The sequence below is a fragment of the Elaeis guineensis genome, chromosome 3 (genome assembly GCF_000442705.2).
Source record: "Elaeis guineensis isolate ETL-2024a chromosome 3, EG11, whole genome shotgun sequence".
Taxonomy (NCBI): Eukaryota; Viridiplantae; Streptophyta; class Magnoliopsida; order Arecales; family Arecaceae; genus Elaeis; species Elaeis guineensis.
The window spans coordinates 116,277,706-116,305,051 of NC_025995.2; the positions used below are offsets into that span (position 1 = coordinate 116,277,706).

Here is a 27,346-nt window from a genome sequence, read left to right on the forward strand (position 1 = left end):
CGCAGTGTGATTTTTGTAGCAGGATTTTTTTTTAAAATATTATTTTTTTAATATTTTTTTAACTTATTTTTTAAAATATGGTTGTTTGGACGAGGCGGAGAAACCGCAACTTCAATATGAGATTTCAAATAATGTAGATAAAATATTTAAAATTAAAATTTAATTTTAAATTTAATATTAGAATCACATGGAACACACGGTTTTAATTTTCGATATGAAATTGCATCTTCAAGGTTTTTTTTTTTTCGTTTTGGAACGGTGCTATTTTTTTTTTTTGATTTTGAAATGTCGCTAATTTTTTTTTTATGTTCGACATGGTATGGTACCAGAAAACTTCATCAGGATCAGGAAAGAGAGGAGGGGGATTGCCGATTGGCTGGGGCAGTGGCCGGACAGTGGGGGCGGTGGCGTGCGGCGTCGGAGGGGGTGGGTGGGGGTGTTTTTGTGTTCACGCAGATGGCTGCTGGGGCCCGAGGGGGAGGGAAAGGGGTGGTGGTCGCACGGAGCCGGAGGTGGATGGCAGCGGGACGGTGCAGGGCTACGATGGGTGCAGCGAGGACGGTAGTGGGGTAGGGCGGGGCAGGGTCGCGATGGGTGTGCATGGATCGCCGCGATGGATGCCTCGCAAGGAGAGAGAGAGGCGACCATGGCAGTGGGGTAGAATGGACATGGGGCCCGCGACGAACGACATGGAGGATTGTGGTGGGGCGGGGCGGGGCTGTGGGGGGTGCGCTGAGGAGGTGGGTTTGGATCGATCGCCAGCAAAGGATGGTCGACCGGGAGGATGGGAGGAACGAAAGGAAGAAACGAAGGAAAAAAAGAAAAAAATATATAAATAATAAAATATTTTTATTTTATTAATAATAAAATATTATTATTTGATTAATAATAAATTAATATTATTATTATTTGATTAATAATGTTATTTTAAAATATATTTACCACTAAAAACCAATAAATATATTTCATTAAAAAGCAATAAATATATTTATCACCAAAATAGAAAATTTATATAATAATAAAATATATATTATTTTAAAATTTTATATAATAAAATAATAATTATTATTATTTTGAAAAAAAGTATTGACCTGCCTTTTTAGGCTGGTATGCAAAAAGAGACGACCCTATGCCAGGATACCACTTTTTGAGTGGTTTTGTATTCGCATGGAGCGATGGGGTTGCAGGCTTCGTCAAGGTCGGGGAGGCGGGAGGGGTAGGGGGCGGTGGTGCAAGAGGGACATCTCCTCAAATAATAATATTTTATTATTAATCAAATAATAATAATTAATTATAATAAAAAAATAATATTTTTATTAATCAAATAATAATATTAATAAAATAATAATATTTAATTACTAATTAATAATAATATTATATTATTAATCAAATAATAATATATTATTATTAATTAAATAAGAATATCTTACTATTAAGTAAATAATAATATTTTATTATTAATCAAATAATAATATTTTAATAATAAAAATATTATTTTTTACCTTCCCTTCTCTCTGTCTCTTGTCTCGACGAAGCCCCCATCCACGCCCCTGATTGTCCAATGTGATTTCAATTTATTTTTCTCTTACAATATTTTTTTCTTTTAATTTATATTTATTGATTTTCAATGATAAATATATTTTAAGATAATCTTATTAATCAAATAATAATAATAATAATTTATTATTAATCAAATAATAATTTATTATTAATCAAATAATAATATTTTATTATTTATATAATAATAATAATATTTTATTATTTATTTTTTTTATTTTTTTCTCTTGTTTCTCTCTTTTCTTCCTCCTACCTCCGATCGATCTTCCTCTGTTGACGGCTGACCTGCACCCACCCCCTCAAGTGCGCCATCTGTGGCCCCACCCCACCGCCGTCCTTAGCACCATCTACCGCAGGCCCCATGCCCGTTTCGTCCCACTATCATAGCAGCCTCCTTCTCCCCTCGCACCGCACCCATCTCGCCACTGTCCGCGCCGCATCTGCCATCCACCTCCAGCTCCATGTAACCACTACCTCCTCTCCCCCCCGACCTTAGTGGTCATCCGCGTGAACACAAAAACACCCCACCCTCCACAACTCCCTTCACTCTCCTCCGGCCATTGCACTCGCACCCATGCCCCTCCCCGACACCGCACGCCACCACCGCTGCCCTCGCTGTGCGGCCACTGTCTCAACTGATCGGCGGCCCCCCTCCCCTCCCTCCGTAGTGTCGGTGAAGCCTCCCGTCCGGTACAAAGCCTCCCGTCCGGTATTCCGAAATGAAGAAAAAAATAGTTTTTTTTTAAAATAAAAAAAAATGATACCTTAAAAATATAATTTCATCTTAAAAATTGAGACCGGACGTTTAACATTCGATTTTAAATTTAAATTTTAAATATTTTATTCATATCATTTAAAATTTTAAATATTTTATTCATATCATTTAAAATCTTAAATATTTTATTCTTAGAAAGGGGTAGAATGGGAAATAAATATAAAAAAAATAATATTAAAAAAAAAAAAAACCTTTTGTAGCGGTCATCATCATGTGACAAATACGTCCAAGGAAAACTACAGAGAGCCTTATTTTCCCCTCCTTATGTTAATCTCCCTCCCTCGCCGAGGCTTCTTCGCTCTCTTGTTCTACAGTATCCTATTCTTATTCTTCAATGGGAGTCAAAACCCATTCTGGGTTTTGGTTCCACTATTCTTGCTTAGCTATCCTGGTTGCCTCCCTGCAAGGAGCATTTCTAGAGGGCTATCACCATGAGAATGAGCAGCTCCATCATAATTCGACGGATGGGAAGGAAGGGACGAGTGACATCCGCTGCAACTGGTTCCAAGGGAGTTGGGTGTATGACAACTCCTACCCCCTTTACGACTCGTGGCGCTGCCCGTTCATAGACCCTGAGTTCGACTGCCAGAAGTACGGCCGGCCGGACAAGGTGTACCTCAAGTACAGATGGAAGCCAAATGGATGCGAGCTCCCGAGGTTGGCCGTAGGATACAAGTAGAATTGAAATACCTATTTTCTGTTGCTCACTATATCTGTGAATCTTCTTAACCTCTTGAGTTGGAAATGTCGCGTAGGTTTGATGGGAAGGATTTCTTGTGGAGATGGAGAGGGAAGAAGATAATGTTTGTTGGGGACTCCATAAGTTTGAACCAGTGGGTCTCGCTCAATTGCATGCTCCTTGCTGCAGTGCCCGATACCAGAAGCTCATTCATCAGAAGTGATCCCCTATCCTACGTTAGATTTGAGGTCGGTATCTCTCTCTCTCTCTCTCTCTCGCGGACACATCTCCATTGAATTCTTGGTTTAGTATACGTTCAGTGCAACTTTTGTTCGCTGGTTCTGCCTGCTCTTTTGTCTGCAAAGAACCTGGAATGACTTTGCGAATTGCATGTGCAGGCATACATTTTTCTTTTTTTCTCTTTTTAATGCTGAACGAGGGTATAAATCATGGCAGACAGCAGTGCATATTTAACCTTTTGCTTGAGGTGGTTCCCACCACTTCCGATGTCATGTGGTGTTCATCTTTTACCCAATAAAAGACTCTAACTCTCCAACTCAATACGGATAGACAAGATTCATCCACCAACAACCATTTGTAACCAGTCTGATCCATAGTTAGTACAGTAATTTTCTCGAATTTTAGAGTCCTATTCATGCCGACATGACTGATCGGGAGTGTGATTTTTTAAAATTGAGGGACTTCATCCGGATGGCCTCCTCCCTCCTTCAGCCCGATCCCCACTCTGCCGACGAAGGCAGAGAAATGGCAGGGAGACGGGTGCCGGCAACAAGGCAGGTGATGACAGGAAGATGGACAGAGGAGGTGAGGGGGTGTGGAGGTGGATGGAGGCCAATTGGCAAGGAGTTGAGCGACGACGGAGAGGTGGCCAGCGGCGAGGATGCAAGTGGCAAGGAAGAAATGGGCTCTAGTTGGGAGAAATAGGATCCACATATAGAAGATAGATCAAGGATGGGGGGGAGGCCGTTGAAAATATAAAAAATAAAAATGCTTTTTAATAAAAACGATATGGGCTCAGCCAGCTTTAGACCTGACTTATCTTAGAATATCTGACTTGGTTCAACCAAGTGGGAATGCTTTTCAAAAAAAATAATTAATAAAAAATGGCAACCAGATAATTGTCTTCGTAACTCTTATATCCAGTGAATAGTTAGGATTTTTCCCACCTTTTCATAAGAAATAATAAAAAAGCACCATATTAAATAATCATGCTAGACATCCGGTGTTTCTGGGAAAAGAAAAACTCCTATGTACTATTTCATTTTAAGATTAATTAAATCGGATCACATGCATGTCATTTTCTGGGTTGGGATGCCGAAAGCTACTCTCCCGTCGGTGTCTTGAAGACTCCAAGACTTCTTTCAAATGAACATTTTCTTTGTTAAATCAAACTCTTCTACCTTTGTTGACAGTGGTAGAGCACAGAGCACATAACACTCTTCTCCAACTTGCATTATTTTTTCTGGTAGATGCAAGAGTAACACCAGTCGTTTTTTCACACTTGTGTCAAACGTTTGAAAAATACCTCTCCAGGTTTGAAATAGAAACATCCCTTCTAACGAAACAGACATGCAACCAGTAAGTTATTAGGCAGCTCTTTAATCTCTTTCCAGGCCTACTACAAGCCTATTAATCTCTTCTAGAGACTGGTGGCTTTGCACTCTCTCCTAAAGCAGAGAGTTTTAAATGATGTGCGAGTCCGTACCATTGGTTGATTGGTAATTGGAACCTTGTCAACAACATCAAAGGTACCGGCAGCAATCACGCGTCCATTAATGGGTTAGTCTCAGTAAAAGTTGATCTTTATCATCTTCGGCCGTAAATAAAGACAATAGAATAACGAATAAAGTAGTCCAAAGGTTTCTGCACCGCAATACCAACAACCACTACATGATAAAGAATGCTCCGACCAGGAGGCCAGCAAAGAAAAAGGAGTGCAGAATCTACAGATATCACGTCATTTCTCTCTTTTTTTTATAAAAAAAATGTCATCTCATCTAGGAATGCTCGATCATATGACTCACCTAAAAATTGCGGGTATTCACTGATAAATCCTTCATAATACACATTCAGAGTGACGAATCCCACCTCTTTTTTAAGTTTTACTTGCTACCTGACTCACTTAAGTGCCTATTTACATTTTCCTCTATTCCTTTTCTGGTGGAAACTTGTTCATAAACAGCAGTAAAAGGTAGAGCACTGTGCACTGCCCCTTCGTCCCAAAACTACTTGCATTACATGGCAATTGCAATGACCGTGGTGTCTCGTCTCTTTCACCTTTTCTTTTTCTTCTTCTTCTTCTTCTTCTTCTTTTTTCCCGAACGAAAGGGAGGTGTAAGCCACCCAATTCGTCTTTTCTTCTTGTCCTTGTCCATTTCCTCCATGCTTCAAAGGCACCTCTGCCGGGTCACCGGCACGCCAGATGGCGAGGGCCCAGAGCCTCACCCACTACCAAGAAACACTTCGGGAGAGTCCTCTTTGGCCTGTGAAAGAAGACTTGGAAGAGCATACGCACAGATAAGTCTTCGTTGGAATACTGCTTTAAATAAATGATGAATCCTTGCGTCCATGATCCCACATGATTTTTATTTATTTATCTATTTTTGTTGTTGTTGTTGTTGTTTTGACCCTTCACCAAGACAAATGATGTAAACCACTTGCTTTTGTCCCACCTCCCATATTGGTAACACTAGGTCCCCTGATTTCTGAACCGAAGAAGCTAACATGGGCATGCAACACTGCTGCAGGACTACGGCGTCTCAGTTATGTATTACCGGACAACGTACCTAGTGGACATCGTCCGTGAAAGGATTGGACGGGTCCTCAAACTAGACTCCATACAAAGTGGAAGGGCATGGATTGGTGCTGACCTGCTGATCTTTAACACATGGCACTGGTGGACTCACAGAGGAAAAAGCCAGCCGTATGAGATCTATCCTGTCTCTTGAGACTTCTCTTTGTGGATCAAGTGGGTTTCTTTGCGGTAGAGTACATTACAGTATGGGCTTTTGTGATGTAGATGGGACTATGTGCAAGATGGAAACCGTATATACCGAGACATGGATCGCTTGGTGGCCTTCTATAAGGGACTTTCTACATGGGCCGGATGGGTTGATGCCAACGTCAATCCAGCCACCACTAAAGTCTTCTTCCAAGGGATCTCTCCAACACATTATCAGTAAGTTGTCTCGCAATTAATACATAAAAACGAAAAAGGATCACTCAATGACCAATTTAGTTGCAGTCTACTTCATGAGATATTTAATGCAAATGACGCTTATTGCTAAAGACCAAACTTCACGCAGGCAAACCAGGAAATTGATAGCAAGATTGTGATGGTTAAATAACAGTCAACAAGGGCCTAACTTGCATAACAAATGACATGAAGTCGGTTTACTTGCTGTTGTTTTAATAGCATTGCTCTTTGGTTCTGTTAGGTTGATATTTTAACTCTTTTCAGTTAATTTCCAGAGTGTTCGTTTCCATCGTTAACCTAGCTGACAAGAATTTTTACAGGGATTAGCTCTAGAAAAACCATTTAATTCTAGCTGCACTTGTATGTTAAAACACATGGCTATATCAACCCAAATCTTCCCTTGACACTGTACTGGTGCAGACAAAAAATTTATTGCATCAACTCACTTTTCTCACTACCCTTCCTTCCACATCAATTTTCTGATCTCCATCATGTTATCCTTGTTAATCACCTAACGCTTGAACCTGTTTGATGCTACCTTAGAATTATCCCTCCACTCTTGCACGCTTGCTGCAAACACCTAACTATACTTCAATCAGATTAGCTTAATCTATGTACGTTTCTAGAGTGCATAGAGCACAACATAGGCGCATTATGCCGACTGTCAGCTGTGGCTCTTTTTCTCACTTAAGGAGAGGCAAATTCTAACAAAGTGCACATATCTCCCAGCACAAACATTGACATAGCTGGAGTCTGGTCATTCCAATACAGCAGATATTTTTGTAACCGATCCTAACTCCTACAAATATCATGACTGCCAAATAAATTGTTTAAATCAAATTTCAAGATTTATTCTGCAATCATGAAAATTCTGACCAACATTCATCATTATCTTATTCTCTCGCCGCATCTAGTTAAGCATTTTATTTGTATGTCAGAATTGCATTGAGATCTCGTCTCCAGATCAGCAGTTAATCAACTATTTTCTTGCATTTTGCTTTCACTCCATTACCTATATCTATTTGTAAATAAGGCATTTTCTCTATCTTTCTTATATACTACCAAATGTTCTCTCTTTCAGTACTTGCTCTGAAATTTAGTAGTGTAGTTCCTCAGCAAGAAGTAGGCTCAGAATACTGACTCATAAAATGACATAGGCCATATCTAATCATTTTATTCCCTAAGTTTTTAAATGCGACTCTTCAAGTTCCTCATCGCTCAGTGTCATTATGTGCATCATCTAATTTTTACATCCACAAATCATTTTGCATCTTTTCTTGTACTTCCAAATCTCAGTGAATAGGTTAATAGAATATGCTATCCTCAAAGTTTCTATGAGATTTTATATACACTGTTCACTCTACGGAATAATTTCTACACGATTCTATTGGTCTTTTGACCAACTGTAATTTAATCTTCTATATCTTTCTTAAACATTTCTTAATCCCATCACATCTCATAACTTACTCTCATCTTTAGTAAACTGAATATATGCCCACCATTTCATGTTTCCCGAGAAATCCCTTTGCTTGTTTAACATACTTGAAATTTTTGAAGTCTTCTATTTCGTTTACTTTTATAACTCGGTAGACAAGAGCAAACTATTTTCATCAATTGTCCTACATCATCAGGTCCAACAGAAATTCAGAAGACCAAGATTCATTTAAAGCATGCCACTCATGCTTAGGCTATTTTAAGCATTTTTAGCTGATCTTTTTCGCTTTCCAAGATTTACCATCTAATCAACCGGCTTAAATTATAGTATTACTTTAAAAAACTGTTTCAATGGTTTCTTTTTTGTACTTTAGTATGCCTCATTTCCCCCTTTGAATTGCACAGCATCTTCTGGTATATTTTGGTTTCTCAGCTTTACTTTCTGCTTATAATGTATGCATGACAATATTTGCCCATATTGATCTCATATCAAACTTATGATAATTTGGTTGTAAGATATAGGAGATCAGAAAATATTACTTTAGAAAAGGATAATGTAATTTTTGTACCTTTTGTAGCTTATATATCTCTTGTCTTTTCTCGTCCTTGTGAATACTGTGGGAATCAGAGGAAGGGACTGGGGTGAACCAAATGCAAAGAGATGCTATGGACAGACTCAACCATTGATTAGACCAAGATATCCAGGAGGTTCCCTTCCAGCACAGGCCATAGTAAAGAGAGTGTTGCAGACCATGTCAATGCCAGTATATCTACTGGATGTCACGTTTCTCTCGCAGCTTAGAAAGGATGCTCACCCATCTGTGTACAATAGGGACGATTCAGGCATGGACTGCAGCCACTGGTGTGTTGCAGGCCTTCCAGATACCTGGAACCAGCTCCTGTATGCAGCTCTCCATTAATTATAGTGGAGATAAGGCTGTATGAAAGGAGAAGCAAACAAGAAAGATCTCACCATAAACTATTCTGAACACAATATTGTTTCTAGGATGGATTTTTCATTTCCAAGTTGTTTGCAACAGCCATTCATAATTTGTAAAACTACCTCTTTGCTCCCTGATGTTATCATGGAGAGCAGGAAATAATGTGTGTATTGTGAAGGAAGTTCAGAATATTGTTCTCAATAACGGTCAGATCATTGCTTTGTAATTTGGACAAAAAAAAAAAAATCAATGTTTTCAACTTCAACCTCAAGAATTAAAAAGCATGTCATTCAGAACGTGTGCATCACAAAGACTGGTACCATTTGCTCATTCAATTGACTCATATGGTCCATCGGTTAAAAACAACAAGAACTTCTATGGTCACTTGGTTGCTAAAGTGAGTGGAAATTACTGAAATGAAATTCAAAGGAGATCTGAAACCAGTGAAAAAGTGTCATAGAATAAAAGTACAAATGGCTTGCTCCAAAAATTGCAATGTATGGACCTGGTTCTCTCAAATCCAAACAACTTATGTTGAAAACCTAAAATTGCCTTAAGTTGTAAATCTTTCAGAATAATGTACACATGCACAAGTAGTAATTAGGTTATGCATAAGGTCTTTGATTTCGGTGAAATTTTCTAATCATGTCTCTATGCTGGAATTGTAGGTGCAATTCTAAGGCATTCCACCTCAATAGCATGACAGCACACATACTCTACACACCAAGGCCATGAGGTATCACTCCAATATTATTCTCACTAATCCTAACAAAGCATGATAGCTTCATACATTATAAGAAACAAACACTCTCGAGAGTTTTTCTCAGAAAATGAGGCGGCAAAATATTGTCAAATTTGCACCTTGTTAATATGTGCCAGCTTAATTAATCGATTATTCAGATATTTCTTGGCTAGCAGGTAGGTGTTGTCTTCAGCTCAGACATAATTAAAAACTTGTTTTGAGATCTAACCATGCGGTAAACCATAACCAAAAGGCTTTTCCCCATCCATTGGACTTTTATTAAGAATCCTTGTTCACCAATGATTCCTGTCTATTGGAGCAGTTACCATTAATTCCTGTCAAGAATACATTTTCAGATGTCCAGTCTTTTGTAATCGCTTGCATCTTTCCCCATCAATTTGCATCTTTATCAGTTTCAAGCCTCCTACCTTATTTGGCCCATCCTTGCACAAAGAATGCCATCTTGATCAGTGCTCCATCACCTTATCCACTACTAGAGCAAGTGAAAAAGAAAAAAAAAAAAACATGATTGTCATATGACAACCTTCAAAAAAAGATAGACAGGCATATAAAAATTTACAAGTAGACCTGCACCTAATTCACCATGTTCTTAATTACTCAAATGTGCTTTAATTCATCTCTCCATGTCACAATACAATATATCAAATTGGTGGAAGTAATTTCCTGAAGTATCTCATCCTGATAAAGCTTACATTATGTTGGTTCAACAAAGTTTGAGACCATTATCTTTTAAAGACTCTTCCTACAATCCTAGTTCAGCATTTTACCCTTGTATTTGCACTGTCATTGTTGTTAACTCATCTTCAACGAAAGGATTTTTTTTAAAAAAAAAAAGGAAAAGAAAAAGCTCGCAAGAGGATCTCTCTTTGATTAGGTACGCAATGTACAGCAGATAGACATATGATTTACAATTGATGTTTCATAATATGCTGATTTCCATCCTTCCTTTGCAAATGTTGTCCATTTATTTCTATCTTTTTGCTATGCTCCAAGCAGCAAACCCTTCTGATAAAAGATAAACTCAATCTTCCACCAAGAGTACATGAAAGGAGCACTCTTTTCTTTTCTTTCTGTTTTCCACTTGGTTATCAGCATCTTCAGGAATTCATGCCAAAATACTATATTCCACACCCTTACACATGGGATTCAAGAGCAAATTCAGATTCCTCCAAATGTTTCTTGCGAACTTGGATACGTTTGAGTGAATGCTGTATCATCCCCTCCTCCTAGAACCAGTCCACTATGTCATTTTTGATTCTCATCTCGATGAACTTATTTCCTATAATCCAATTAAAAAAATAACTGCCAAGATGTCGGCTTATATCTCATGCTGACTAATATATTCAAAGCTTCATCTTCACACTTACAGCATTCCCTCACATAAAAGATAAAGGCTTGACAAGTAAAAGGCCCTTATTCTTTAATCCCTAAACTCTGTCTTCATATCCAAATTAATCAGGTTAAGAATGAATACCTCATTAGGAAGGTCCATTCCATTCTGAAGATAAAATCCTACACCTATCCTCTCCCTGAGGAATCATCAGTACACGTAGCAGCTAAGAAGAAAAATTGAGACAAGCTGAAAAATATTCTCTACATATGAAGTCAAAACAAGAATATAACTACCCCTTTATATCAAAAAAGGAATACGACTACACCAAGTCCAAACATTCTAATCCCTCCTACAACATTCTTCAGAATTTATAACTACCCCAAGTCCACCCCCCGCCCCACACATCTCCCCCCGCCCCTTTATTTGCAGGCCTCTTCTAGGCCCTTCTCGATCTCTTCCTTCATTTTAACTTCAAAAGGTCTCCCAGAACAGCAGGAAAAAGCTTTCAGGACCCCACCCCACTGAAGCTCATCTGAGTAGTATTGACACCAGACGACAACCCCGTGCCAACCCGAAGTGCAAATCCTAAAAAATCTAGTGCCAATTTTCATTTTAGAGCATAAAAGACCTTATAAAGCAGTAAAGATGGAAGGGACGGCCAAAATATGGTACTTGTGATCTCAATAGAATCTGACTTATCTGAAGCAAAACTTTCTCATCAAGCACCCAAGCCAAGAAACAGATTTAGCAATAAGAAGCTGAATCAACATGGGGTAAATCTTATTAGAAAATATAGACGGCTCTTTCGGGCAACAGAGCGGGGAAAGTAATCGGTCCCATGCACTCGCGATGCATAAGCGGAGGACGCATGAGTCATGTTGTTTTTGCTCGATAAATTTAATGAGTGGGGAAAACAAATATATTTTTTTAATCTTAAGATATTGCAGATTAGTGTTAATCTTTTTATACAGATGGATCAATGTTATCGTGGAATTCACTTGGTAGAAAAGATAAATGGCGAGATATCTATCCGGAATTTCATATCCCTCCGCATGAGGAGTTATCCTGCCAAACACCACAAAATAGCCTGATTTTGGCAGGGTTTTCGTTTTTTTTGGTATCATTTTGACTGGGCTTTCTGCTGTCCTGGTTTTCAAAAGAGAATAAACAGACCCTCAAGAACCAGCTAGTTGTCTGACAATCCGGCTGAATCTCCTACTCGATTAATTATGATGCCTAAAGGGACATTATCAATCATAGCCTCGATTTCTAGATGGTAGATCACGTTGTGCTCTAATTTACCATTAATCGAAGAGGCAATGTCAGTGAATTATCCTCCACCAAATACACTTAACATCCAATGTCACAGTATCAAAAAGGAGTTTTCCCCGGCTTCCTTGAACTCCACATTCAACACAAAATACAGATTAAGATATCCGGCTCCTATATGAATAATTATGATATAAAAATCTCTAATGAAGAAACAGTCTCCAATAGAATTTGTTTAGTTGTTAATGCAACATCTAAGATTGTTTTGATTACCTTCATGGAAGGATGAAGCCAAGCAATACACAAATGAATGACGGGCTCCGGTTCGAATGGCTTCTCCAGTACAAAAATGATACCCAGTGGCAGCTGGCAGCCAAATTGAACATAGTGACCTGATCAGGTCCAACAATCAAAGTCAAAACCTTCTTATGATCTGGGCATTAACTTTATACATAAAAATCCAATAAACTGACCGATTTATTATGTAATATGATTTGTGACATGATCTGCGGTGGGTTCGGATATGGATGCAGCCGCACTAACCTAAAGCGACGAGCCCCGCCTCCAATCAAAACAGCGGTTTGGAGCCATGTGATGTGCCGTTGCAGACCCTGTGGTACACGCGGTAGGCACTTGCACGGTCTCACCATGGTTCATACGTGACGAAATGGTACGTTGTATCCTTATTGGATAGGTAGCACCCATCATCCATGACCAATCTGTATCGCATCCGTGGCGTCCCTTCGGCTCCCACACCATAACACGTATGCCCGGCCCTCGCCAGGTGTCTTAATTAAAGCCCTAACCGCCTCCTCGGCACCGCGCCAAACCGCTGCCCCACTTTTCTGGTTTCTTAAACCGTCACGTTCCTCCCCTTCTCCCACGCTACCATTCCCGTTCCAAACGCAGAGGAAATAGAGCATCATTTATACTAGCTTCCACGAATCGTTTCGTAGATGGCTTCCCAGAAAGAATCCTCCATGGAAGAAGAGCACGCGGAGCGAACAACCATGTCGCCGGAGGAGATCGGAAAGTACCGAGCCACGGCGCAGCAGAGCTCCATCAACGCCATCCGGGCCGCAGAGGAGCGCTACGAGAAAGCCAAGCAGTCCGGCGCCTCTGCGCTCCATGAAACAAAGGAAGCCATGATCCATGGCTCCGACGCCACCAAAACTTACCTGGCCGCCAAGGGTAGCGAGGCGAAGGACACCGCGGTGCACGGGGCCCGCGTTGCTGCCGAGAAAGCTGCAGAGAAGGGAACCGCAGCGAAGGACTACGTTGCGGAGAAGGGCCAGCAGAGCTACCACGCTGCCGTTCAGGGTTCCCGTGCCGCTGCCGATGTCACTGTAGAGAAGGCCTCTGCTGCCAAGGATATTGCGATGGAGAAGAGCCGGCAGGGGTATGATGCAGCTAGGGATACGGCAGTCCAGGCTGCAGCGAAGGCCAAGGATGTCACTGTGAGTGCCGGTAAAAGTGCTGCCGATTACGCGAAGCAAGCTGCCGAGAAGGCCAGAGATTTGACGATGAGCACCGGAAAGACTGCTGCGGATTATGCACAAGAGGCTGCAGTGAAAGCTAAAGATGTGACCGTGGAGACTGGAAAGCGTGCTGCAGATTACGCGCAGCAGGCAGGGGTGAAGGCCAAAGACGTGACGGTAGAAACTCGAAAGAGTGCCGCGGACCATGCACAGGAGGCAGCAGCGAAGGCCAAAGATGCAACCGTGAGCACCGGTAAGAGTGCAGCAGAGTCTGCCCGAGAGAAGGCGGTGGGAGCCAAGGATGTAACCGCCAGTGCAGGTCAGAAGGCTACGGAGTATGTTGGCCAGAAAGCAGGCGACGCAAAGGAGGCGGCTGAGGGTAAAGGTCGGAAAACCAAGGAGTTAGCAGAGCAGAAAGCGGCAGAAGCGAAGGAGACGGCCAAGGAGTCTAGCCAGCAAGCTAAAGAATATGCTCAACAAAAATCTACTGAAGCAAAGGTATTGAAAAAATGACCGTCATTTTTTTTCCATCAATTTATGGATAATCTCTCCTGTATGATGCTGGGGTCGCAATCTTTTTTGTCAACCGCATAGCTTATCTTATGAAGTTGGATGTATCTGAATTCTTTTGGTGTAGCAAAAGCTCGGGGAACAGACCCAGGAGGCGCAGGAGAAACTTCAGAATCTCTCACTCGGTGGAGAGGAAGAGGCTGGTGATGATAGCGGCTACGAAGAACCTGAGGAGAAGAAGAAACAAGAGAAGATGGAGCACAAGCAGAGAGAGAAAAAAATTGAAGCAGGAGAGAGCGGAGAGGCTCCAGTGCAGCAAACAGATCTGATAGTGGAAGAAGAGAGTGCAGGCACCACTGCTGTCGGGAACTTGTTTGAAGCTGTGGGTGCAGCTGTAATCGGAGCAGCCCAATCTGCCAAAGAGCTGGTTATGGGAAGACAACCGGAGGAGAGGAAAGAGTGAACAAATGCAAATGCATTAAGCAACAGTTAGTTTGAGCTTTGTAGCTTTCCTTGTAAAGTTTGGCGTCTTATAATAATGTGAATAGAACAGGGATGAACGTATAGATGAAATGGCTCTAGCAATTAGCACATTGTGACCTTCTTTACAAAACAGTTTCTGCTAATGGTTTTGGCCTTGGCTTTGGCTTTGATTCTGGCTCTGCTTATGGAGGGAACGAGATTTATCTTTCAGCTCCTGGAATGCTCGCATTGTTTCAACATCAAAACCACCTGCAAACTGGAAATGCCCAATAGAGAATTATTTAGATAACAGTTAATATCAAAAGTATGATGACCATTCTCAGGAGAGCTTCCAATTGAGTGCAAATACCTGGTGCACTCTGAAGGCAAATCTAACACCCTGCAGCATGAGTTCCTCTTCTTCAGGACCACCTGCTATGATCTCAAGCTCAGAAGAGACTCTTTTCATGTATTTCATTGCCAATTTCACTGAAGCTAGCTTGATCTGGGTGAAACATCCCATGGCAGATGTTAGGATCAAGTTCATAAATTAGCATTCCAAAAACTGGAAGCCCAGGAGAGGGGTTAAAAATTATTTAGCCCTAAATAACCAGAAGAACTGGTGGATGGAAAAGGAAGGTTGCACAATCTATGAAAAATCCTTCTGGATTTTCAAAGAATAAAAAAACTAGAGACAATTTGTGATATGATTTAAACTTCAGAAGCTTGCCTTTCGGTTCTATCTTGTCTGGCATTTTTGGGTCTAGCATAAGGGATGCATGTTTTACAAATGGCTGTAGATGCAGATATATTATATGTGGCTGTATAATCCTAACAAGCCGTATGAGAAGTCCATGCTGAAAGAGAGTCAATCGGCAAATATTTTGCATATTCAACCATCACATGTGGTATATAGCAAAATGCAAAAACCAACTAATACTGTATCATAATGTTATAGTATCTTAGACTGTTAATTTTACGCAGTGCTCTGATGTGTCAAACATAAGATAATCAAATATTCTACTGGATCTTTTGAAAAGGGATGGCTCTATATTACGAAGAATCTAAATTCTAACTTGAGCAGATTTTTGGAGATTATACCATTTCTCAGTACTCTTTTATTTCAAGCACTTTGGCTCAAATTTTACTAAAAATAAAAATATTCTATCAGTTGAAAGCCAAAAATGTAGCTATTTAAAATTCAAGCACATCCAAACCAATCACCGCACAAGTTTTGTTGAAATTAGTTATGTTTAAGGTTCTAGCAAACCCGGAAGGAGATGTTCCGCCGAAAATGATTCCTCACCTTTTATGTCTACTATCACAATATAATTTTACATGAGAATAGAGCAACGATCAAACCTTAGGTATCTCATGATTTTAATAATAAATCTAAATATTATGCTAAGAATTATTGCATTCAAATAATAAGCAACTATGATTGCTACATCCATGGGATGACCTTTAATGAAGCAATTATATATGTTCCTAAAGTTCGGTTGATAAATGTAACTAAACAAAATATAGATAGAAAAGAGGAGCATAGGATTTTAAAGATGGATTTTCTTAATCAACATCTATAATTTATATCCTCTCCTTTCAAACAGGAAAAGAAAAGGGTCCTACGTATTTTGATATTACAGCTTCGTGATCTTCCACAGCAGAAATGCAAGAGTGCATGAATTTGAAATTTAGTCCACTTCTTTCCCGTACAAAAGGAAAAAAAAATTGACACAAACATTGATCCCAAATTTGGACCTTAGCAGGTCCTGAGCTGATTAAAAGTCTGCTTGATGAACCAGAAAAATGTACTAGTTCCCGCAAGGGAGTGGCATCAGTAGATTAACATATATGTCTCATTGGTCATTTTAGAAATTCGATGTTTCTATGCACCACTAGGTAAAGAAAACTTTTTGAAAGGGCCAGAAAGGACGAGAAAGAAAAGAAAGATAAAACATTAAGAAAGCCATTGCCCTGTTCAGTATTTTGTGAAGAACTGTCCCTTCAATGTTGGATGGCATTGAGGAAACAAATTCCTTATTGATTTGTTAACTAAGTTATTTTCTTCCTGTTCACCTGAAACTTTAAATTTTTGTCCCCTACTGCTAAATGCTTCTATCTACTAATAGCCTTTGTAAGCAACATTCCTACTTTTGGCAATCATATAATATATCTTCAAACGTACCCAGGTTGGAGTGCTTTGAACAAACATTCTTTTAGTAATAACTTGGTCATCATGTGCTGTGCACCATGTCCAGTATGGTTTCTGATGGGCATAAGTAGCCCTTTGGTCCTTCTGAACCCTATTGCAACAATTTTTACCATATCCCCATTATTTTATGTGGAATCCTAAAAATAAATGATGAACTTCTCCAGTGAAAAGAGTAAGATATCTCTAAATAGTATAGATTCTAAGTAAACATCTTGATTTATCAACAGCTGGAACAACAACAGGCATTTTATTTCATTTAGTATATCAAAGTAAAACCTCCAATATAAAAGAACGGGTTTTCTTGGTTTTAGTGGAAAGACTGAGAATCTTCAGCTGGTTTCAAGTGTTTGTGGAAAGAAAACCAAGATGGGCATTTGTTTTCCAAACTATGATTTGTGTTTGTCATATATGTAATATCAAACCAACAAAAATATTCTTAGCCACTTTTGATTTTCTATTTACCTCGAATATGTTACTAAACTCGAAGAACAATTCAGAATAAACTTTGGATAACTAAGTGAGATCAGATATCATATTGATGGAAGGCTCTCCAAAATCATTAAACTAGGAAAATGTCTTGCAAGCAGGTGTTGGAGAAAAACTCCAGGGAGATGTAAGGCAGGCAGAACACTACACATTGAACATTTTGAGTTAAGAACTAGTAAATTAATTTGAGATTGGCATGAGGATTATTTAAAATTGCTTTTGCAAATGTTGCTTGAACATGGGTATGTGAGCCTGCCTTCTTTGCCTAGTAGACAGGATATGAAGGACTCCCTCTGATAAAACGTGGGACCAACCTGATATGATTATTGCTATATCACACAGATTTATTCTGCCTTTTTGTGTCCCTCTCTCTGATTCTGACTCCTAAAACAAGGTATGTTATTTTGAAATGAATAAAACATCTTATTATGAATACAAACACCTAAATGCCTTCTGAAGGACCTCATATAGCTTCTATTTCTATGCTATTAATAATCGCAGAAAATAAGAGTCATTGAACTGATTGTTCTTGCATACATTTCCTTGGTATTCAACCAATATGCTAAAAAAAATTAATATACTTGAACTTCGTATACCAATAACTCTTGGCAAGACTATCAACATTTTGCATGCAAACTATTGAAGTTCATGTTAATAAATGCAGATATATTTATAGATGTGCATGTTTCTAAGCATATCCCGACATATATGACATAACTAGAGAGAACACCTTTCCTCCTCTTTCCTTTTTTTTTTCCCTCAAGTAAGAGAAGCCTTCCCAAATTCTTTATTTTGGAATTCTAAATCAGAAACCTTTTTTGGTTTGAGTCTTTAGGAACCTTTAATGAGGGCTGGACCAAATAAAAAAACCAATATTGGATTTTGCAAGTTTTAAGGATCATAAAGCAGCAGAAGTCCGATGCTTGTCGACTTCGTGTATCATGCCACCGAACACGATTTGAAATTGTGAAGAGATGCAGATTATTACATCCAACAATCATTTCTTTTATGCATTTGGACTATGCTTCTAACACCATCTTAACTATTATCTACATTATTCATTCTCCAACATAACCAATACTAGGCCTTTTATAATATCAATGTTGCAAACATGTTTCCTGAAAATAAATTTTAATTGTTCCTATTATGCATAAGTAACCTTCCTGGTAACAAAGCACAAGTCAATATGACACGAGAATATTAGAAATCTCAATCAAACCCATTTCCATATAAGGAAACATACCAAAACATTGTCTCTCTACAATAAGAATTTAAGAAATAACCTGAGCAATTGACTAAGACACCTTAGATGATTACGACAAAGGCAAAACATAAAGGAACCACCCCCATGTGTACATATTAAAAATTTGAGGAACCACTTCTCTCCTATTTGACTTCATCCACAGCTTTGAGGAAACACCTTTCTCTTACTCATTTCTTCCTCTTATACTCTCTTGAACCTCTAGTTGAAACGATCATAGAGAAACAGCTTCTTCTTTTATACCCCTGTTTTTTGCGTAAGCTATAAAACCACTTCACCTCTCACAGAATGTAATTCTCTGTGCCAAACCTTTGGAACTTTAAGTGACAGCTTGACCCAATCTGACTAATGTTGGTAATTGCAACAGGAATTATGGGAATCAAAATTAAAACAGAATGCTCATAGAACCCAAGTCACTATTTCCTGATACTGAAAAAATGTAAAATGATAACAGAATATAGGATGCCAAAACCCAATGACCACTCATACATTTTTGGCATTATTTGTAGATGAGCAGATCCTAGCTTGTTGGTTCCTGATTATATGATGTAGAGTATAGTGAATCCTTGGCTTGTTCTTCATATTCATGTCAGTACATCTCTATTTAGTGATGACAATCAACTCAATATCCTCATATTTGTCAAAGTGGCCTAATGCATGTGTTAGTTTCTTTATGTCCAAAACTCAAGTTAAAACGGCATGATGAATCTTTAAAAAAGGTACAGGTCCCATATCACAGATATTAGCTTATATCTAAAGCTTTAAGAACATTCAAGCCATTTTTGAACAATCATATGACGTTGGCGGTATCTTTATTAATAATTAGCTCTCCATTATCTCAAAAGTTTATTCCAAAATATCATGTGACATAAGATGTTCTAAATAGTTGTTCTTTCCATGGTTAATCCTCAACAAAGGTCAGCGACATTATAATTCAGAATTCTTTTTCTAGAGCACCCTTAAGAATTCTTTTTCTAAATCACCCTTTAGAATTGACCATGTACAATACTACTGCTAGCTTAGCACCCTCAACAATCCGAAACTTGGGATTGCAATTGCTTTGACCTAGAAGTCCTTCAACTCCATTTCCATTGGAACAATCAATGCTTCAAAACATTTATTCATCATGTGACACTGCTTGTGACAATTGGATTTTTCAGTAACTCCTACATTTGATATAGATGATAATATAATGGGAAGAGACTCCTACTTCAGGAAGTTAATATGTCAACATCATCTAGCAAAACATAAACATTTCAATACGATCCAGCGAAATTGAAGAGCAAAAGGTGGTAGGGAAAATCATTCTAAATATATTTATGCCATAAGAAGTATGCAATAATAAGGCCACTTCAGAGGGACTCAAACCACCCATCCCACATAAAGGGGGAAACTTTATTTATACTTTCACATTCCCTTAGCATCTCTAAAACAAGTCACCTGAAAGTGTGGATCTATTAGATCCTTTATGATCTCTTTTAATTAGTTTCTACTCGTTTAACTAGTAAATGAACTCCTCTTTCTTATATAGTGCCCATTGTCAACAGCCAAAAGTGCAACCATCTTCATTTGCACCTTTGCACAACCAAAGGAAAAAGGTGAAGAATCCTTGATTTCTAAACAAATCATGTTAGTCAATGCAATGGATTCCACATCCTCTTTGAATTTAGTTGATAAAAATAAATTCTTTCTCAGAGTTTCCAGAAATCAAATGATAAGGCTTAAAAATGATAAAATAGATTCTTTCTCAGAGTTTCCAGTAATCAAATGATAAGGCTTTGCAGCATTCTTTTCATTTTCAAAGTCCACCAAAATAGAATCCCTCAGTTCATCTTTTCCTTTTTAAATTTTATACTTTAGGGGAAATTTAGTTAACACATTGATGCAATTGTGAGATTTATATCTAACTTGCAGGAAATCTACAGGCTCTTTTGAATATTTGTTTTCTAGTTTGCTGCTTGTCAGCCATGATCACATATAAACCATAAGACAGTCTGAGAAATAAATCTACATTAGTTTTCAGAAAGATAAGAAGCATCGAAAAGGAGTCGTAGAGGCTTGCCTCCTTGTGCGCTAACAAAAGGTGCACCCACATAGTGACACATTTCTTATCTTATCCTCTTAAATCCTAATCAACTAATGCAATGAATCATAGAGTTTAATATCTATAAACTCCATTTATTTACCTATCACAATCAGATATTAATTTATTAATGTCCTTGCCATGCCCAACCCCTTAAGGGCTTGTTTGGATGCTTGGGCCCAAAATCCCATAGGAATCATGGGTTTGGAACAATACAACCACCTACATGAGGCCTAATCCAGTCTGTCTTTATACATACCCAGAAAACTATTGCAGTGGGCCAGCGTGAATCCCATAGAGAGGAGAGGCCTAGCCCGGCCTCATTTAGATGGTTGTAAAGGCTGAAAGCAACGATTCCTATAGCATTTCATCTAGGGATGGCAAAATTGATCCGGCCCGATGGGTATACACCCTACCCGAACCCAGTCAAACCCGAAAAATAAGGTTTGACGGGGTTTGGGTTCGGGTTTGGGTAAAACCCGAAAACTATAGTACGGGTATGGGTAGTGCTATTTTCTATCCGAATCCGAACCCGAACCCGACCCGAACCTATGGATATGGGTAATACCCGAATCCATATCCGAATACACACACACACACACACACACACACACACACACACACACACATATATATATATATATATATATATATACATATCCGAATATATATATACATATACATATACATATATATATACATATATATACATATACATATATATATACATATATATATATACACACACATATATACACACACACATATATATGATCTCTCTCTTTTTCTCTCTCTCTCTCTCTATATATATATATAATTATATATATGTATGTATGTATATGTATGCATGTATGTATGTGTGTGTGTGTGTTAGAAGTGTGTATGTGCGTATGTATGTATGTATATATATATATAATTATATATTTGATTTATCTTTATATATAAATCTTAAATTTATAGTTAATGTGATAATTATATTAATTTCATCAATTATCGAATTATACTTGTATATTTTTTTCTTCATTCTCATTATCTTTTAGTATCTCAAACTTCTTTTTTACTAAATATACCAATTGACTGAGTTGGACCATTATTTAGAGGATGATGTGTTGCCTTAGTCTGATGATTTTGATATTTTGGTATGGTGGAAGCAAAATGGATTAAAATATCCTACATTACAAACTATTGCTAGAGATATACTTGCTATTCCTGTATCCACAGTTGCTTCTGAATCTGCTTTTAGTACAAATGGCAGACTTGTGAGTCCTCATCGAAGCCGACTCCATGCAAAAATAATTGAGGCATTGATGTGTACTCAAAATTGATTATTAGCTTCTAAAAGAAAAGGTATATTAAATTTAACATTTTTTATTATTTTATGTACTTTTCACTATATTAATATGTTTATCTTATTTTGAATCATTGATAGATGGATCATTAGCTACAAATACTTATGATGATGATGGTCATTTGGATTGTTCAGGTAATAATATTTTTACTTTATGATTATTTTTCTTACTTTGTTATATATATTTACTTAATTATATATTAATTTTTTAATTACTTGTTGCAGAACCTACTATTTGCCTTGAATGATTTGTGGAGTTGCAGTCATTTCATGAAATTATTTGGAAGTTTGGTGTTCAAATTCACTACTTTTTTAGCGTTATACTAAATTTTCATAGATGAAATAATGAACTTAATGGTTATGTTAGATTTTGAATGGTAGTTCTATTTCTATGTTGATTTATGTAAATTTGAACTTATAAATTATATTCTATGTTGAATTGATAATTTTGTTTTGATTAATAATATGCAGAAATTTATTTTGGTTGTTTATATGTTCTATGTTTAAATGTAATTCTATTTTTAAATTTGATTTCTATAAATTTGGACTCATAAATTATATTTTATATGGAATTGGTAATTCTATTTTTGATTGATAATATGCATAAAATTATTTTACTTTTTTTTGGGTATAGAATGGATGGGTATGGATTGGGTATGGGGCGGGTATGGATTGGGTACGAGGAAATGGGTTACCCACGGGTATCTCCGAATCCGTTGGGTATGGGGATGGGTATCTCTTTTTTTACCCGATTGGATATCGGGTAGGATTTGAGTATAGGATATTAAGTTCGGGTTTGGAGATGGGTAGTACACTATCCGATCCAAACCCTACCCATTGCCATCCCTAATTTCATCCAAACAGGCTCTAAATGATGTTACTTACCCTGGCTTCTAGAAATAAAAGGAAAGGTTCTTACCCTGGCTTCTAGAAATAAAAGGAAAGGTAATGTCAGGAGATCTATTCAATAAGAATGATGTCAGTTATCACTAATCACCTCTGCACCAGGACATCAATGTCGATAACTCGAGATCAAAATGGGACCCAGGGAGCAAAAGTAAAAGACTGCGAATTATAGAAAGCGCGTTAGCTTTGACAAAGCTAAACCCCTTATTCGGCAGCTATCAGCTTTGGAGAACAGAAGTTCCTTTTCCGTCCCATGCCATAGATACCGCTACATGGAGAAGAAACAAAGTTAGGAACCTGAGGCGTCCACCTCACATATTCACGTGACCACATGCTCACATGCATCGAGAACCAAAGGCCATCCACCGTATGTCACTTTGTCCTTTGCTCTTTGTAACATTATCATTTGTCATCTAGTAGCCCCCTCCCCCTCTTCATTAAGTCATTATCAGTTTTATTAAGTAATTAAAATTTGGCAAAGGGAAAGGGCAACCTGGTAAAGTACCTGGCTAACGAATCCAGCCTCCAGCATCCATTCCCAGGGGATCTGAAACCCCTTGTATCTCATCGCTGCACTTTCTCGGACACGTGACAGGTTATAAACCCCTTGCTCTAACCTGTTGTAGAATATTAAGAGCAATGATTGTGGACACTTAAATCAAATCACTTCCAGATAGATGAAGATATCTCACAGAAGAAAAGATGAAACAAATACTTCTCCAGAAGGGATTGCATCTTCTTGAGAGCAGAAGCGCAGGGCTGGCGGGGATCGTCGCGGAAGGACGAGGCCTCCGATTCCAACTTCTTTAGATCGCAGTAGCCAAAGGCGGCTTCTCGCATTGCGTCCGCTTTGTGCTCCGGCCAGTCGAAGTGCTTCAGCACCGCCCTCTCGTCCACCTGCCATGGCGTTTCCTAGTTAAAGCACCACAGCTCTTCTCCGAGTCCCTCTGCTTAATGTTATAACTAAGATGGTGACAAGGAGTACCAGGAAGGAAAGCTCTTCGTCGAGCCATTTGACGAAGGCGACCACGTCTTCGATGTTGGCGAACGCGGCGTTCTCCACCTCGTTTATGAGGAACCTGATGAAATCCCCCTGCGTCTCCACGTCCGTCTTTATCTGCAACAGGGTAATAGGAAAGCAATTAAAAAAAAGAGAGCTGGATTTGCTGCTGCTTGTCTAACAATAAAACCAACAAAGCCAATTAAAAACCCTGCGACCATGACGCAAATACGACCATGTCAGCTCACCAAAAAAAAAATACAAAAAAGGAAAAGGGTAGTTATGTAATTTTGATCAGAAGAGATTCACAGGAGCTTTGGTGACGATGACACCACCGTTGGCGGAACAGTGGCGATTACGTGAAGCTGGGTGTGGCGGAGAGAAGAGGGAACGGAGACGGAGACGGTGACGGAACTTACGGCAAGGAGGTGAGTGGACCGGTTCTCGATCTCGCCGATCATGTTTCGCGCGTTGGCCGCGGCAGGCGCGTCCGGCACTCCGCTGCCGGACTCCCGCTTCGAGTCCCTCCGCATCAGCGAGTGGTAGAATTCCACCACCTCTGGCACCCGCCTCACGGACGCTGCCGCGGATCTTGACCCCTTGGCTAGAGGCGGCGGCGGCGGAGGTGGAGGAGGCCGCGCTCCGGCTCCCGGGGCTGGCGGCAGTATCGGCAGCAAGCCCGCCAAGTTGGGAGCTCTGCTTCTTGTTATGGAGGTGGCCGTCTCAGAGGAAGATGAGGACTCCGATGAGGAAGAAGTGCAGAAGGAGCTGGAGGAAATGGAGGAGGGCAATGGAGGGGGTCTTGGAACCCTAGGAAGTCGAGGTTTCGAAATCTCTTCCCTGTCGCAGCGAGATTGTTGAGTCCTTTCAGCTTCCCCTTCCTCTGCCTTGAGATCTGTAGTCTCTGGCTTCTGGACTTCCTGATTCGAAGCGCTCTCGGTAGGTTTTGGGCCATTCCTCAAGTTCTTGAGAAGGTTTGACCTCGACGAGGCGTCGATGAGACCCTGCAACCTCTGGGACGAGGAGTCGATGAGACCCTGCAACCTCTGGGACGAGGAGCACTCGTCGATCTCCCCTGTTCGGCCGGAGAGGCACCTCGACTCACCGCAGCTCTGCTCCGAGACGATCCTCCTAAGCTCCTCGATTTCAACCTCCAGTTCTTTGATCCTCACCTCCTTCCGCCGGCCTTCCTCCTCCTCGCCGGCGATCTTGGACCGCAATCTCTCCTTCTCCAGCCGTAGTGCTTCGTTCTCCTCCTCCAAGTGCTCGGTCTTCTCCTTGAGCCGGCCGAGCTCGTCGTTCTTGGAGGATATCTCCTTCTCGAGGAAGGGGACGATGGCGACGGTCTCTTTGACGATCTTCTGCTCGAGGAGCTGGGTGCGGAGGCGGGACTCCTTCTCTTGGAGCTCCTCCACGACGCGAAGGAGCTCGGCGACGTCCGGCGGCCGCGGCTGGACCTGGGCGGAGGAGCGGGGAAAATAGACGCCGAAGGAGCGCGAAAAGACGGCGGCGCCGCCCTTTGGGTTGGACGACGGAGCCTTCTGGGACCCCGGGGAGGAGGAGGACCGTCGGGGCGTCTCCGACTTCGGTGTCGCCGGGCTCTTCTGGAGCCCCATTGCCGCCTTGACCTTTCCGGCCACCATTGCGAAGCCTTCGGCTCTGGCCTTTTCTTGTCGTTATATTACTTCTGGACCGTTCAGTCTGAATCGAACGATGGAGACGGCTTGCATCTCAACTGGTGGGGCGGCAACAACGAGGTGGTGTTCCGAATAAAAGAAGCGAGTGCGGATGGCTTTTTCTTTGCTTTCTCATTTTTTTAACCAAAGCGAGTGAGGGGAGGGTGGAGACATGGAAGAGATTCGACTCCTGCGTTAAAGATACGAAAGGAGTGGGAGGGAACACAGAAGTCGAGGAACGGTCTTCTTCCTCTCTTTTTTTCCTGGATCCAAAAAGTTTTGAACGGAGGAGGCATGGACTTCTGGAAAAGATTCTAATATATAGGCCAAGTCACATTACTTTTGTTCTAGTGTTCCGAGCACTCGATAAGCATTAAACAGCTCCTTCCATAGGAATAAAACGAAGAGCTTTTACTGAAGAGGAGAATTTTGTGCGCAGGTTTTTCGATAATTAGTGTGTGTTCCGACGGGACATTCGAACGAACACCTGGGAGGAGTAAATTCGAAACCAGTAAGAAAAGTAGCTGGAACGCTGCAACGGCAGGCATTGCTGGAGGATGCGGTGGGGCGCGATCAGCTGCCTGGGCCCGGATGTCAAATAGCCTGCCATGCGTGTCGCCAATGAAGCCAAGAAGAAATGCTCCGCTGACCAATCAATTTATGATTTTTTTAATATTTTATGAAAACGGTATGTAATTTATTTTATTGAATGGACCAGAAATTAATGGGGCCTACTTATACATTGAGACATTATCCGGTGCTAATTGTAGGAAAGAGACCAATCTTATTACTTAGTGTACGTAACGTTCCAGTTCAAATTATATTACTTATTAATTAATATTTTATTACTTGTCATTGAATAATGTATCAATTTTGTGTGCTAGAAGATTCTACTGCACCAGGAGGAGAAGAGACTCTAAAACACCAATTTTCTTGTATCAGGGATTCTTGTTAACAACACTCCCTTCCACGGAAAAGGGTATAACATGAAGCCGTGACAGGGCACACGGCAATCAGGGGCCTGACAAATCAGAGACTGGCTTCTCTTTTGGTAACGGTGTAGCATATTCTCACGGTAATTCAACCTCTATTCTCCTCCGGAAGGACTAGCCGTTTTGGGGTATGGTGGCTTCAGCAGTTGTGTCCAATTTCTTCTCGCGTGGCCTGAACGAATAATTGCGATGCCTTTAGTCCTTTCCCTTGATAAAACTATTTGGCCGCAATTATTTAGGCACCAACGTATTAGACCTTCTTGTGGGCTCCGACTTTTCCCTTGTCCCAATTGATGTGGAGTAGCAATCTAGACTGTCCCAACGAAAGCAGTGAAGTGGAGGGCCTAGTTTCAACATCAGTTGCTGCTCGTGTACTGCACTATCACGGGTGGCTGAACAAAAAGGAATTAGAGGTCCATAATTGAGCTTGATTCGTAAGTGGCAAGTAAGTTCCTACCTCAGAGATCAATTCGCAGTAATTTCTAATAGCGCACCATAGCATTCATGATTCTTAGCTAGCTACACTAGTCTCCAGCACCTGTCGGCTAGTACCAGGCCCAATGGACGTAAAAAAATAGAAGACGGTTGGGAATAGCATGGTACTAAGCTCTGATCGTTTTTTCTATCTACTAGAGTCTAAACTTTGTCCTGCAGTAGCTGGCATTTCTCCTAGAAACGGGAATCTTAACATCCACGGAAATGGAATAAGCGAATGGTGATCTCGGACCAAGGCCACTTTGCCGTAGGGGTGAGGTGGGCGCAAAACGACCAGATCACCGTGTCCTCTGTTTCGCTAGTGGCTTTGCCTTTATCAGCCGCTAATTAGGAGTCGTCCAAAGAGATATATTTCTTCCGGTGTTCAGCTGTTTGGCCATTTTATTCTGCTAAAGACCTCAAGGAATTGAACCGTTCCATAGCACGATTCCTCTCGTGATTTTAGTCAAGTGAGCGGTGAAATTTACTT

The 27,346-nt window shown here is 40.1% G+C and overlaps 3 protein-coding genes across 4 annotated transcripts; 2 read left to right on the forward strand and 1 right to left on the reverse strand.

Moving 5' to 3' along the window:
• Window positions 1–2,581: 2,581 nt before the first annotated feature.
• On the forward strand, window positions 2,582–8,899 carry LOC105040669 (protein trichome birefringence-like 39). The gene is made up of 5 exons (XM_010917316.4): window positions 2,582–2,989; window positions 3,088–3,259; window positions 5,780–5,955; window positions 6,052–6,210; window positions 8,291–8,899. Exons 1-5 carry the CDS (start codon window positions 2,667–2,669, stop codon window positions 8,580–8,582), a joined length of 1,122 nt encoding a protein of 373 aa, XP_010915618.1. The 5' UTR covers window positions 2,582–2,666; the 3' UTR covers window positions 8,583–8,899.
• Window positions 8,900–12,377: 3,478 nt separating this feature from the next.
• LOC105040668 (protein INCREASED PETAL GROWTH ANISOTROPY 1) lies at window positions 12,378–25,939 on the reverse strand. Of its 2 annotated transcripts, none has more exons than XM_073254557.1 (6): window positions 24,134–25,939; window positions 23,700–23,831; window positions 23,430–23,611; window positions 23,208–23,331; window positions 14,789–14,923; window positions 12,378–14,695 (listed from the first exon to the last, which is right to left on the reverse strand). In XM_073254557.1, exons 1-6 carry the CDS (start codon window positions 25,355–25,357, stop codon window positions 14,579–14,581), a joined length of 1,914 nt encoding a protein of 637 aa, XP_073110658.1. In that variant the 5' UTR covers window positions 25,358–25,939; the 3' UTR covers window positions 12,378–14,578. The 2 variants fall into 2 exon arrangements, with proteins under 2 accessions (XP_073110658.1, XP_010915617.1); XM_010917315.4 differs by having other exon boundaries at window positions 23,220–23,331; window positions 24,134–25,932.
• On the forward strand, window positions 12,925–14,607 carry LOC105040667 (uncharacterized). The gene is made up of 2 exons (XM_010917314.4): window positions 12,925–13,944; window positions 14,084–14,607. Exons 1-2 carry the CDS (start codon window positions 12,925–12,927, stop codon window positions 14,417–14,419), a joined length of 1,356 nt encoding a protein of 451 aa, XP_010915616.1. The 3' UTR covers window positions 14,420–14,607.
• Window positions 25,940–27,346: the final 1,407 nt, after the last annotated feature.

Bases quoted from the DNA above. Each gene is read 5' to 3' on its own strand.
- LOC105040668 (XM_073254557.1), bottom strand. From the start codon at position 25,357: ATGGTGGCCGGAAAGGTCAAGGCGGCAATGGGGCTCCAGAAGAGCCCG. The intron at 23,832-24,133 runs GTAAGTTCCGTC...ACCCTGTTGCAG, and splicing joins GGTCCACTCACCTCCTTGCC to ATAAAGACGGACGTGGAGAC. The intron at 14,924-23,207 runs GTTGCCCTTTCC...TGTTTCACCCAG, and splicing joins TTAGCCAGGTACTTTACCAG to ATCAAGCTAGCTTCAGTGAA.
- LOC105040667 (XM_010917314.4), top strand. From the start codon at position 12,925: ATGGCTTCCCAGAAAGAATCCTCCATGGAAGAAGAGCACGCGGAGCGA. The intron at 13,945-14,083 runs GTATTGAAAAAA...CTTTTGGTGTAG, and splicing joins AAAAATCTACTGAAGCAAAG to CAAAAGCTCGGGGAACAGAC.
- LOC105040669 (XM_010917316.4), top strand. From the start codon at position 2,667: ATGGGAGTCAAAACCCATTCTGGGTTTTGGTTCCACTATTCTTGCTTA. The intron at 2,990-3,087 runs GTTGGCCGTAGG...AATGTCGCGTAG, and splicing joins AATGGATGCGAGCTCCCGAG to GTTTGATGGGAAGGATTTCT. The intron at 5,956-6,051 runs GTATGAGATCTA...TTTGTGATGTAG, and splicing joins CACAGAGGAAAAAGCCAGCC to ATGGGACTATGTGCAAGATG.